General features: G+C 48.3%; 1 protein-coding gene across 2 annotated transcripts; it reads left to right on the plus strand.

Moving 5' to 3' along the window:
- The first annotated feature begins 2,281 nt into the window (after positions 1-2,281).
- On the plus strand, positions 2,282-13,441 carry LMO2 (LIM domain only 2). 2 transcript variants are annotated; one of them, XM_082627400.1, is made up of 4 exons: positions 2,282-2,575; positions 3,063-3,288; positions 7,388-7,603; positions 12,435-13,441. In XM_082627400.1, the coding sequence occupies exons 2-4, from the start codon at positions 3,248-3,250 to the stop codon at positions 12,652-12,654; spliced, it is 477 nt and encodes a 158-aa protein (XP_082483526.1). In that variant the 5' UTR covers positions 2,282-2,575; positions 3,063-3,247; the 3' UTR covers positions 12,655-13,441. The 2 variants fall into 2 exon arrangements, with proteins under 2 accessions (XP_082483526.1, XP_082483525.1); XM_082627399.1 differs by lacking the exon at positions 2,282-2,575 and adding an exon at positions 2,586-2,941.
- The last annotated feature ends 371 nt before the right edge of the window (positions 13,442-13,812 follow it).

Consider the following 13,812-nt stretch of genomic DNA (forward strand, 5'->3'; position numbering starts at 1 on the left):
ATAATGAAAACACATTTTAAGACTCGATTCTAAATGTTAAACTTAAATTTGAGCAATTTAATTGCCCATTGAATAGAAATGAAATCCCACCGGTAGGCAGTTATTTCTTACAACTACTGTGTGTGAAATTGAAATCTTAAGATACCATTTCAAATATTCACTTTCTCTAAGGAAGTTCTCCCCAAAGAGTGGTGAGAGATAAGAAACTGACCCAAAGTCATCGGCAGTAATTGCTCTTTCTTTACACATTCGGGTCAAAACAGAAGCATATTATTAAAAGGAAACTTCATGCCCCAAAGTTGGCCGTTTAGAGGTTACCTCCGGAACCCAAGGATATATTTAATATAACAACTAACTTAAGCCCCATGCAAAACTATATAGAAAGGTAGGAAGCAACTTATCAGATTTAATAAAAGCAAGCAGATGCAGACATATCATGTAATCACCAAGGCAGTGAACACTAAAGTGGGAAATACATATATGTTTTGTATACGAGCACAAGGAGGTGAAGTGAAGGGACCCTCCTCTGTTTGCTTTTAAAAAATGGGACAGTTTTTTTAATTTGGGCAGGAAATTCTCATTTTTAACCCCCAGCTCACCTTTAAATTTAATTTCAAACTCTTTTTAAATTCTCCCAACGATATTCTGCTATAACACAGAAGCTACCATTTATGAGAGCTTAATACACACCAAATGCTATCCATGTATGTAATCTCATGTCTGTTATTTCCCCCAGCTCATTACACGTCTAAGGGCCACACTGCATGCAATCACTCATCCTCACAACAACTAATCAATAGGTTCTGGCACCCCATTGACAGATGAGGATCTTGGGCATTTAAATTCCTGCTGTTTGCCCAGGTTCACAGGTGGGAAATGGTGGGTTGGGATGCAGGTGGTCTGACTCCAGAGCCACTACCAACACTGCCTCCTCAGGTTAAGTAACTTTCCTAGATAGGCCCCGCTAGCTTATAAGTAAGAGCTTAAGTCAAACCCAGGCAGTCGGATGCCCAAGTCCTAGCATTTAATCACCACATTGACTGGTTGTAAGTAGGTGAACTGCTCCTTACAGCTTATATATATATGTTTATTTTCATTTCCGATTGTAGAGTGGTAGGTTACATGGTTATCACATAATTTAGGCTGACCTAAAAATTCTAGGCACTTTCCCTTTTTAAGTTAAAAACAAGGAGCAGAGAAGGCCTTTTTAGAGACTCAAGAGGCCTTGAGTTGGACCCAAAGCTGCTCTTAAGTCTTCCTTTGACACACACACACACACACACACACACAGGAGGGGTGGAGATTGAGAGAGATTTTAATTATACCCATAAGGACCCAAGCTTTGGACATGGAGGTAAGGAAAGGACAAGAGCATGCAAGCAATAGTAAATTCTGGTTATACGTGTGAGAAGTTAGTGAGGATAAGCTCTGAACAGGGAAAACGATGCCTACAGGGATGCACTTCCGATTTCAGCCACCACCTTTCAGGGTGAACTCATCCAGGTCCTTCAGTGCCATCTTTAAAATGGGAATCCAATATCCATGATCATGATCCAGACTGCTCATATAAAACTATGGATCCTGAGAGTACTTGGTAGTTTCTTCTTTACAAGACTTGTGACTGGTGTCATGCACAAGTAGGCCTGTAGTAATAATTTCTGAATGCAGTTATTTTCAAGGAATTCTGATGAGGTCCAAGAGACCTAAAGTTTTGCTCTACACAAGGGCAGATTATTAGCCTCCTCCTCTCCCCTTCTGCATTCCTCCCTCTCCGTAGAATTTGCCCTTGAGGTTGGAGGGGAAACCTGAACTCGAAAATCAAGTCTGGCTTCTCTCTCTTTCCCTGACCCAGGGCAAAATAGTCTCTCCCTCATTGGAGAGGCACTCTTCTCTATGCAGAGTACTATTGGCACTTTACAGGGGCCAGTTTAACCGCAGGAGTCCGATTTTTGAAAGATGCTGAGGGAGGGAATTCTGCCGCCAGCAGATGGAGAGGAGACTGAGATCAGCTTGGTCCCTCCCAACCACGCTCCCTCTGGGATTAGCTGCCCCTGGCACTGCTCAGGCGTACCCAGCCCGTGCGGCCTCTGCTCGCACAGTTCCCGTCGCCTGTCTGGAGCGCGGACGCAGTCGCAAGTCCGCAGCCAGCAGAGCCGAGCTGTCTGGGGCATCTCCGCGCCCCGTGTCCGCGGACCTGGAACCTCGAACGGGCGCGAACGCCACTCGGAACGCGTGCATCTCTGTATGTGCTTATTTCGCATTCTTGTCTTTTCTTTCTTCCTCGAGCGGCCCGCTGGTTACTTTCAATCTTAGTTTACCAAAAGGGCAACGCCGAAGCGGGGAATCCCTAAAGAATGATTTAGAGGCAACCCAGCCGCCTCTCCAAGGAGAGGTGTTCACTGAGAGACTCTCCCCGTCCCCGACGCTGGCCCCTTTAAGACGCCAACTCAGTCCTGCTGCGGCCGCTGCTGCGGCGGCGGCGGCTGCGGCGGCGGCGGCTGCTGTTTGTATCGCTAATCCCCAGGAGCCCAGTTAAAAAAAAAAAAAAAGAAGAAGAAGAAGAAGAAAAAAGAAGGTGGGGGGGGGTGGGTACCGGGCAGCTGTCTCTTTAAATGTGATTTCCTTCTATTGTATTTGAATCGTGATCAGGAAAAAGGAAATGAAACCAGAGACAGAGGGAAGCTGAGCGAAAATAGACCTTCCCGAGAGAGGAGGGAGCCGGGGGAGAGAGGCGCAGTCCCCTCCCGGCCCCCAGGCCGCCGCCCCCTCCCTGCCCTCGGCGGCTAGCTGCGCGCCGCGACCCGGGCCGAAGGGGCGAGGGGCGAGGGGCAGCCGGACGGTCGCGCCCCATTCCCGCGGGCGGCGCGGAGTCGGCGACAGCGCGCGAGCCGAGCCGGACCGGGCGGCGGCGGCGGCGGCGGCGGCGGGACCGGGATGGAAGGTTAAGTCCTGAGCAGCAGCGGCAGCTGCAGCCGCCCGGGGCAGGCTGCGCGCCCCTGTCCCCGCCTCGGCCGCGGCGCGCGGCAGCCCGGTGATTCGCTCTCTCTCTTTGGCGTTTGAAGGGAGCGCGGTGACTGTCCTTGAGCGCGGAGGGGCGAGCTCGCCGCCAGAGCGCCGGAGCAAGAGGAGGCGCAGGAGCGGAGGCGGCGGCGCCCGAGCATCCGAGGGGGTCCGAGCCCCGGCAGCCGGCCAGCCCCGCGCCACAAAGGGAGCGCCCCCGCCGCCTGGCACACCACCTCCCTCCCCAATGTCCTCGGCCATCGAGAGGAAGAGCCTGGACCCGTCTGAGTAAGTGCAGCGCCCCTGCCACCCACGATGTCCACGGCCTCGCGCCCCGGGGCGGCAAGGTGGCGCGGGCGGCCGGCTAGAAGGCTCCAGGTGCGCGCCCGCAGCGTGCCCTTGGTTCCCTCTGCCTTGCGCGCGGCTCCCGCATCCTATCGGGTGACTCCGGGGACACTGGGAGAGGGGCTGGGTGGCGGGCGGCAGGAAGAGAGGGTCGACCCGGCGCCGCTGCGGGCCCCTCCCGGCTACCTGGGACGCTCCCCAAAGCCACTGAGGGCCAGAAAGTTTCCACCGGAGCAGGCAGAGGGGGAGGTCGGAGGCGCGCAGGTGCAGTCCCGAGAGCCTTCAGGACTCGATTCTGCGCCTTTCTCCCCTCTCGTTCCTTCTTGGTCCCCTTTCTCTTTGTCCACTTGGTCCTGGAAAGGAGGACATTACAAGTGGAGGCCTCCCGAGTCCCCGACGGCCCCGTTCCCGGTCCTCAGGTGGAGCGGCTGCCCGCAGCGCCAGGGACCGGCGGGTGAGGAGGTGCGAGAATTCACCTCGGAGCTCACTCAGGCCTCCAGAGATTTTAGAGCAGCTAAACACGGAGTTAATCTGGATACACGTCCCCGCCTCTCCCCTCGGGGTCCACCGATGGGGACCTTTGAACCTCGAAAGTTAGTGCACCATTTTGCGTATAGGTGAATTTTTTCTGGGGAGCGGAGTCTCACGGCTTTTATCACAGTCTCAAAGGGTTTGGAGTCTGGGAACCGGAGCTCTAATGAACTGCATTTGTTTTCTGAGGCTCTGACTGGTTTGAAGTATCCCCTCTTCCCAATGTTTACCTCCAGCCCATTCCTTAGTGTTAAGACGGGGAGAAAGGGTTGTTTTAAGATATCATTTAGCCGTCAGTGCAAATGCCCTTTTAAGATTCATTAGCTGTCTGGTTTTGAGAACATTTATTCCTTTGAAGTCCCCATCTAATCCTTTGAAGGGATTTGTTACACAGACCAAAGGAGCTGGTTAATGACTTGTCCATTTGTGCTTTTAAGAGGCATTTGTTTTGTTTTGTTTTCTTTTCTTTTTCTGCTTTAAAAGAATTGTGCTTTCCTGATTGAAGTACCTCCTCCTCCCAGTTTGTCTCCTATGGTGTTTATATACCTGGGTTTTACCCTCAGTTACCAGCATAAAAGCTCAGCGTGTTCTCATAAAACACAGGAAGTACCGTGATCTAGTGAGAATATAAACATCACTATTCAATCTTGAAGGTTCAAATGCCAGTTCTATAAGGAGTCTGGTTTGTTCTAACAAAAACCCAGCTTCCTTAAATTCTCAGGAGAAAGATAACATTCCTTTTTAAAAGTATATATCTACGAAAACACTGGGTTTAAGGGGTGGTTTGCTCTTTTTTTTTTTTTTTTTTAAACAAACCGAGAATTACAACTTAGCCCTGAGTTTTCAGAGCCTGGGCAAGACTATAGTAATACAATAAGAGAGTGAATTGGATGAATTACCTTTGAAAGGTGCCTAATGCCTTTTCGATCAGCAGAACTCAATCACTAAGCCTTTTATTAGAAGATAAATCTGGAGGTTTCAGTTCCCTGAAGGAAGTGTTTCTCTTTTCAAAGTTTGTGCTTTTTCACTGAGATTGGAACATTGAAACATCTTTACCTCATAACGCAGCAGGCACCTACTGAAGGGTGGTCTTCTCACCCTTTGCTTCACTATTTGCCCAATGCAGACAAGCTCTAATTGGAGATGGACCAGCTAACTAAGAAATTACTGCAGCACATGTTTTCCCTATCTCTCTTGGAAATTGTTGAGAAATTATCCCAGCAATCCAGGCCGAAGTGCGTTTAGGTGTAATATTCAGTTAGGCTCTAGGAGAATATAAAATATTAGAGAGTGAATCCCACTCAGTTATTGGCTTGGAACATCCACCAAAGATAATGTGATATTATCATTAATTATAGAAAGATAGAGCCAATATCTTATCCTATCCTTTCCTATCTCATCTCAGGCCATCACAATAGCTCTTTTGCTTACCATTTCTACTGCGGACCACTATTCTACCAGAAGCTTCATTGTGTACATACTTGGGTCAGTGCAGCTGAGGTCAGTCTGATCAGCATCTCCAAATTACACACAGAAATTTGCCAAGGCATATGCAAATGAAACATTTAGACAGAAAGACAGCCAGGATTCACAGACACAGAGATTTCCTCCACTGTGCCACCAGTGGCCCCTACCGCCTCCCTGTGAGTAACAAGAGCAGTTCATTTTAATTCCAGGCAGTTTTTGCACCAGCTAAGTGCAAATTCTCTTCTTTCACAGTTGGTTGGCAGGCTCAGCATCAGGGCATCCAGCAGTGTTGAGGTTCCACGAGTGTTTCTGAAAGCCTAAAGTAAGACCACGGGCTGTGGAAAGAGAAGAGATGCGATTCTGAGGTGATGCATGTGAAAATGCTGGTGTTTTATTTTTCAGGAGGGAGAATGGAAGTCTTTATGTATAACCCGTGGAAACAAAGAAAAGCAAGCCAGGCTTCAGTGAATTCTTAAAACTATTCAAAGTCTTGAGTTTTTAGGAGAAAACTGGTTTGGGTTTTACATTTCCCTGTTCTAAAAGGAGATCATCGCACAAAGGACCCTCATACTTGATCTACAAAGTGTGGGCTCAGTTTCAGTAGCCCTAAATATTCACAGGGAGGTATGCACATTACAGACAGAGTCACCTGAAGCTGTCAGAGTGTGTTATCAACACTGATTCCCTGAGCCTTGTCATCCCTAGGTGTAAAGGACGCTGAGTGCTGTGGGCACAGGCCAATCAGGACACAAGGTCACCTGGTAAGTTAGCGTCAGCTGGAAATAGGAGACAGATTTATACCCTCAAAGTACCGAGGGGGAAACTCCCTTTGGGAATTTCACAGTTGGAGGCAGTTCCATTTTTCTAAACATAATAGATTTTTGAAAAATAGATTTGTGTTTGAGTGAGGTTCAAGAAAGCACTTGTTAATTGTCACAGATCAACAGGTATTCTGTTTTTCCTGTGTCCCGTCTGGTGAGAGAATCATTTCTCCCACTCCCGTTTTTTCTTTTGGCAAATAAAGTTATTTCTTTTAAAATGTAAAACAGAAGTATTCAGATTCCAGTTAAGCAAAGTGAACTGGAGACACTGTATGACATTGTGGTGAAAGAACACACATCACAGGCTCACTCCTAACAGTTGCCTGGATGGAGATTTCAGAGTCTGTTTAATTGCCTTCCACTCTCTTGAAAATAATTATTGCCCCTCTCCCCATTTTCTTTCCTAAATCAACTTCATCCAAATCAGTTTTGCTGCTGTAAAAATGTTCATGTGCAGAAAGTTCGGTTTGATGTCCTTTATAAGTTTAACAGTGGCCTTAATTAGCACCTGAGATTTTTCTCCAAGGATTCATTCAGTAAGAAGGATGGGATGCGGAATTTCTATTAAAAGATAATAATAATGAGAATTTCTATTATATCCTGATGGAATTTTTATCTTGGAAAGAGAAAGCAACCTAAAATAACTTGGGGTCCCTTTCTTCTTTCTTCCTTCCTCACCTCTACTTTTGTGCAGTTGGGAAGGGTTTGAGGCAGGATGCCACGGAGATTCAAAAGGGAATTTGCAGATTCTTAGCCCTCTAGGAAGTCACTGTCCTGGCAGCGAGCAACTCAGGTTGTCCTGGGTGCCTCCTCTGGGTTTGGGCAGTGCCCTTGGGTCCTGGGTACGTGAGGAGGAAAGAGGAGAGGTGTGGAGGTGGAGTAGGAGGGAGATAAAGAAGAGAGACCACAGGTGCCGAGAAAGTGGGGCTGGACTGTGGGTAGGGGTGCAGTACCACCTGCAGTTACCTTGGTGCCCCTTGGTGCCCCCGCACTTGCTTCTTCCAGGATCTAGGATATAGAGTCTAGCTCTCTCCTGTCCTAACCCAAGGCTGGCAGGGTCTCTCTGCAGTCTGCCCTAGGTATATGTTGTCCCCTCCTTTCTCCTATGTCACCTACAGGCAATTGAATGAGGTTTCCTGTTGGGCACAGCATGACTCCTGACCCCTCCCCCGTGCTTGTCTCCCCAAGATGAGGTCATCCCTAATGCTTGGCCTTCTTTCCAGGGAGCCAGTGGATGAGGTGCTGCAGATCCCCCCATCCCTGCTGACATGTGGAGGCTGCCAGCAGAACATCGGGGACCGCTACTTCCTGAAGGCCATCGACCAGTACTGGCACGAGGACTGCCTCAGCTGTGACCTCTGCGGGTGCCGGCTGGGCGAGGTGGGCCGGCGCCTCTACTACAAGCTGGGCAGGAAGCTCTGCCGCAGAGACTATCTCAGGTACTGTCCTCACTGCCCTCCTGGGGCTGTGGGTCTGTCTCCCCCAGTGCCTGCCTCTTGCCCCAGCGAGGTCAGGCTGGGTCTCAGCTGCCCGATGCAGGGAAGCAGTTGGCCTTTCTTCCTGTTCGAGAAGCATGTTCTCAGGGATGCATTCCTACATGGTCAAATTCTAATATTTTAAAGGCAAGAGAGTGATGAACACAAAATTCAGAATAGCGGTTCCCTCTGTGGGGCAGAAAAGGGGAGAAGGTTGGGGAGGAAGGCACAGGACGTGCCAGAGGAGCTGGGAGCTTTGTAGTTTCTAAGTTTGAGTGTGGGCTCCTAGGAGCCCATCTAATGTTTCAAAATATACCTATAGGTTCTAAATATTCTTTTGTAAGATTCCAATATTATGTGATGAGAAATTTAAAAATAGAAAGCATGATCTCGCCATGGCACTCCCAGGATTTGACGGTCACAGCAGGAAGGCCCTGAAGTCAGCTGTTGGTTTGAGCCCCGGCACCACTGCTTTCTAGCTCTGTGACCTTGGACAAGTTATGTAACCTTCCTAAGCCTCGATTTCCTCATCTGTAAAATGGGGATAACAGCGATACCTACTTCCAAGAAACGGTGGGAATTAGATGGGGTGATACATGTAAAGTGCTTGGCTTGGTGCATGAGTATGAGGATCAAATAGATGTTAGCTGCTCATGACATTTATCATTAGAGTCTTTTCTGATCTAATGAACAAAGAAATGGAAGAATGGAAAGGCAAAAAAGGAACTCTAGGACACCCAGTGAGACAGGCAGTGAGGACATCTTGGATGCTCTGGGTCATACGTTTGACTATGTGAAGTTTCCAGCACTCAGATGAGTGCCTTTGCCCGGAATGTTCTAGCATTTCCAGTTTCATATTAGCTGCTGCAGAGGTAACTCTGTGCCCTCTGCTGTCAAATCTGCTTAACTGTGTAGCTGTCAGATTTTTGCCATCTTCCTGTGGCAGAGGGTCTGTGGAGCATGCAGCCCTAATACATTAGAACCACCCAAACCAGGGAAGCTTGTTTAGACTCCAGCGCCCTTGGCTGCCAGGCCAGCTCTTCCTCCCAAACCTGCCCTCAGAGCATTTTACATTAAAAAAATAATAATAATGCAGGCAATTCCATGGTGAAGGAAGCTTATCTGTTCACCCAGAGACTGACAGAGTAAGCTTCCCACCCCCAAATTTCCTGATAAAGTCCTTGCAAATTTGGTGGTTCAGAGAAAAGAAGTCAGGTTTCCAAGGATCATGATTTTAATTTTGGTCAATTTCTTATTAAGTAACGCGAAAACAGAACTGGGATAAATAAAGACCTGATTCTGCTCGCTCTCAGTTTGCCAAGACAGTGCAGAAAGCAGACGGGTAAATGATTCCCATTGGGCCCCCTGACTACATCCCTGTCAAATCATTTGAATCTTATTAAATGAAGTACAGATAGAGTAAGGTCAAAAGAGCCCGGGCTTCTCCCTATCTCTGCGGTTTTTATATAACATTCAAGAATAAACCCCGTGCTGCCTGGGCTTGTTAATCTCTTGCATTCTTAAAAAGGAGAGAAAAAAAATAGTCTGGGAGAACCCAGTGTTAATTAACTTGTGTCTTGGTGACATGAAATAATTCTTCTCCCTGCTACATTCCTAGGCAACATGTTAATTAACTCTGTGTTAGTGCAAGCGTTTCCAGCCATCCTTTCATATTTATATTATTGTTATTAAAATGGGCAGGAGGAAGCTTCAGACATGACACCTCTTGACAGAGGAGAAAAATCATTTCTTGCTGCAGGCATGGCCCTTTAGCCATGGACTTGTTTGCTTGCATTCTTAACATGTCTGGCAGTGTCTTTGCAAAAGGCAAGTTGGAGGAGTGATGAAATGGGTTCTATGAGGGGGTTCAGTCCTTCTCCCCTGCCCACCCACCCCTGCCCCAGCAGAACTTCTCTCCCTGAGGGTTTCCAATGTTTGACTTGCCTGTTACAGTCCCTTTCAGACATTTAGCCTCAAATATTCATGAGACCTCCATGCAGAACCTAAATAAACCCCGTGCTATTATGTTGTTTTCTTGGGAACCAAAGAGTAGCTGTTAATATCAGTGCCCAGCCCAGATCCCCTCGGATCGCTTTTTACCAATTTTTGTGTGCAGTGCCTCCCCACCCCTAAGTGTTTTACTTTCAACAGCCAGCACCTGTGTGTTAAAGCCAGAAGTGTGCCCACTGCCCCCCCCACCACATGCCCAACAGACCTGGCCCAGTGGCTGGCACTGCCGGAGACCAAAGTCCTGCAATCTTGCCGGGAGCCAGGGCCTCTTGGAGACATAACTTACACCCCAGAGGCCCCGTGCAGTCAGGCTGAAGCCCCCTCTGAGGGACTTGGCCCGAGCGTGCAACTTTACTTGCCTTGCACCCCCTTCTGTCCGGCTTCCCTTGCCAGCTTACCTGTTTCCCCTGATGACACATCCTTAATAAATCCTGGTCTCAGGGTCTGTTTCTGGGATATCCAGCCTAAGGCACCAATTCTTGGTGCCAGAGGTGAACGCTCAAGTTAGATGTCAAGTCCTGGCTATTTTCACTATCAGTGAAGTCCCAGCAAACCAGAGCTTGTAAGGGCCTGCAGAGGCCTTCTCTTCCAGTTCTCTTGCCTTATAGCTTAAGACACAGAAGCCAGGGCAGAGGATGTCATTGGCTCTGGGGCACCCGGCTAGTTAGAGGTGATGCTGGGACCTGAACTTGTCTCCCAAATACAAGTCCTTCATCCTTCCCTTCATTAGCTGCCTGACGTGTGTTGTAATTTACCCCCAACTTCCCTTTAATAAACGCTCTCCTTCCGTAAGGGTCACACACCCCAGGTGGTTGGCTTCATTCCACGCACACTGTTTTGTAAGTCACTTGGGCCCAAAGTTAACTTACTGAACAATCAGGAAATCAGAACTGTCTTTCCACTCTGTGACCTCCAGGGTGGCAGTTCCCTACAGCTCCACCATCTGCTGCCTTGGGATGAAATGTTCTCCCCCAGTAATGAGTTTGCTCCCAGGTGGTGCCTTGAAAACACTCAGAGCTCTTCAAATGGGAAGCAGGATTCGGAGGGAAATTAGCTGGCCTGGCTGTAACCATGAGTTCTCTACCCACAGACCACGTCTTCCTGGTTCCATTCATTTTGTTCATGTGTTTCCAAATTTGTCAACTGCCCTCATCTCCCCTAGAACCTCTCAGAACGTACCAGTTGATTCTCTGCTATTCTGAAGTTAATAAGAACTTCCGAGAAGAACAGGCATTCACCTAAAACCACCCTGAAGGTTTTCCGTGGAAAGGACCTGCTGACATGCCATGTAATCAGGCATGTGGGAAAATGACTTTTGGCAGCAAGACTGGCCCTGTTGGAACACCCCCAAGATGTGTTAAAACACAGCCAGCGCTGGCTTTGCCCTTGAACGCTGGTGCTTTGACATGCTGCGTCCATCCTTTTTTTTTTTTTTTTGGCTGTACACGGGCCTCTCCTGTTGCGGAGCACAGGCCCCGGACGCGCAGGCTCAGCGGCCATGGCTCACGGGCCCAGCCGCTCCGCGGCATGTGGGATCCTCCCAGACCGGGGCACGAACCCGTGTCCCCTGCATCGGCAGGCAGACTCTCAACCACTGCGCCACCAGGGAAGCCCTGCGTCCATCCTTTAACAGCCGGGTGAGGGGTACGCTATGATCACTGCCAAGCTCAGAGGAATGAGAGTTCTCCCCAGGGTCACTCAGGTACTCAGGGCTAGTCCTGGCTGAACCCAAGTCTTCTGATTCCAGTGCTTGTGTTATCCCACTCTTGCGGGCTGATTCTCAAACTTCAGCCTGCATCAGAATCACCTGGCCGTGCTCAGGACCACACAGATGGCTGGGCCTCACCGACAGAGCATCTCAATCAGGAGGGCCTGAGTGAACATTTCTAACAAGTTCCCGGGTGATGCAAATATGGCTGGTCCCAGGACCACACTTTGAGAACCACTGCACTAGGCTCCACCCTATTGCATCTCCCACTTTGGCACTACATATTGCTTAATATAAGTAACCAGTCAACTGAAACTTAGGAGAGTCTTGATGTCAATGTCAGAAGAGAATTTTCTCCAGAGACTCATGCCACTGGGGCAGCGGGAACTCCAATTAAGATCTTCCATTCTATGTGGAGAGATGCTGCTCATCCTCCAGATCTCCGAGGCACGATTAACTACACCACGTGTTTTCGTTTGAACTCCCTCTGTCTCCCAGAAGCTGGGGTCCCAGCAAACAATCATGTGGAGATGGCCTTGGTACCTTTGAAGGAATTCAAGACCACCCCTCCCCGTGGGTGATATTAGTGGCTGTTGATGTGATAGAATTTGGGAGCCTCAGAAAGATGCCCATTTCATTGCATTCTTGGTCAGTTTCCTCTCAAAGGGGCCCCTGGGGTTTACTCCGGCTCCTCTTCTAAAATGAAAGTTCCCCTGGGAAGAGACACACAATCCATGCCTAACCTCTGAAATCACTTCAGCTGAGAGTCTTTTCCACAGAGGTGGGGCCCCGGGGCAACCTGGAGGCGTGGAGGGTGGTGGCTGTGGGCAGGGAGAGAGCTCAGAAAAGGGACGAGTCATGCCAAACACAAATGCCACAGATACGGTCTCATCCCAGAGGACCCACTTCCTTCTAGGAAAGACTGCGAACGAGTCAGCCATCAGTCTGGACCCAGCTCTTCCTTGCTGGGACGTCTTGGGAACCCAGCCTACAGCATGGAACCCATCCTCAGCCCCTTTCTTCCAGTATTGTCTGTGCCACTGTCTCTTTAGCTCTTCTCTCTTGTTTTCTCCCCAGGCTCTTTGGCCAGGACGGCCTCTGCGCATCCTGTGACAGGCGGATCCGTGCCTACGAGATGACGATGCGGGTGAGGGACAAAGTGTATCACCTGGAATGTTTCAAATGTGCCGCCTGTCAGAAGCATTTCTGTGTGGGTGACAGATACCTCCTCATCAACTCCGATATAGTGTGTGAACAGGACATCTATGAGTGGACTAAGGTCAATGGGATGATATAGGCCAGATGCCCCAGCATCTCTGGAGAGGTGTTTCACTGAAGTCACTGTCTCCGTGGGGTCTTCACTCTTAGGCATTTGGGGGATTTGAGGGTGGGCTGAGACATTTCTTAGGGGATGAAAGACCCTAATTGGACACCAAGAACCAATACACAGCATCCAAGTGACATAATGCAAGGGGGCAAAACTTAAACGTGACAAAATGACTGGCCTTGAGGGAGACCTTATGGACAATGGCCACAGCCTATGGGTAATAACTGACATGATTAGCGAGGGAGAGAGTGTTGGAGCTTCTGTGCCGTCATGATGGAACTTCCCATCTACAGATGGGGACTTGTCCTGCCCAGACTTGTTATGTCTTTAACCCTTGAAAACTAGAGATGTGCAATTGATTTCTTTTCTTCCTGGCTTTTATGAGAACCCTGTTCCAACCACTGTCCTCCACACAAGGGAAGGACAGAGAGAAGAGTGGCCATCCTTTTCTTCTTGGCCACCTTCCCAAGGCCTTAAGCTTTGGACCCAAGGGACACTGCATGGAGACCACATTTCAGTTGAGAATGAAAACTGCAACTTTTAACCAAACAATTCTTTAAAGCATTGCTGATGAATCACTGTTTTTAGACACCTTAGTTTTGAAGTGAGGAGTTCCACAGATTGTTTCTATACAGATGTAAATCTAAAAAAAAAAAAAGTTGTTCACCTATTTTATTATCTTAGATTATATCAAAGTATTTGTTGTGTGTAGTTTAAAAAAACTCTGAGAACAATAAAAATGACTGACTAAAACGCAGTGTTGTTTACCTGGTAATGACTTATAATTTGGGATGGCAAGGAAAAAAATGGCTTTTTATATTGTAAAGGAAAAGTAAATAAGCAATTTACTTTTAGGTCAAATAAAAACAAGTTTATGGCTAGGGTTTATATGAGGCAGGCAGTTTCTATATTACCAGCAATTAGTATCCAACGGGTCATCATGTAGCTCAGAGGGATGTAGAATAATTAGATTGCTATTGTAAAACCTGCATTTCACTTCAGCATTGTATAGAGTGAACAGAAGGTAAGATCTTTGCCTTTGGGAAACCTGTAACCTAGGAAGGACACAAATACATAAAACAGGTTCCCTTGGGAGAGAAGGTAATTACCTAGTTTGAAATGTGGCAA

This window comes from Mesoplodon mirus, assembly GCF_964341445.2.
Source record: "Mesoplodon mirus genome assembly, chromosome: 7".
In the NCBI taxonomy this organism is placed as follows: domain Eukaryota; kingdom Metazoa; phylum Chordata; class Mammalia; order Artiodactyla; family Ziphiidae; genus Mesoplodon; species Mesoplodon mirus.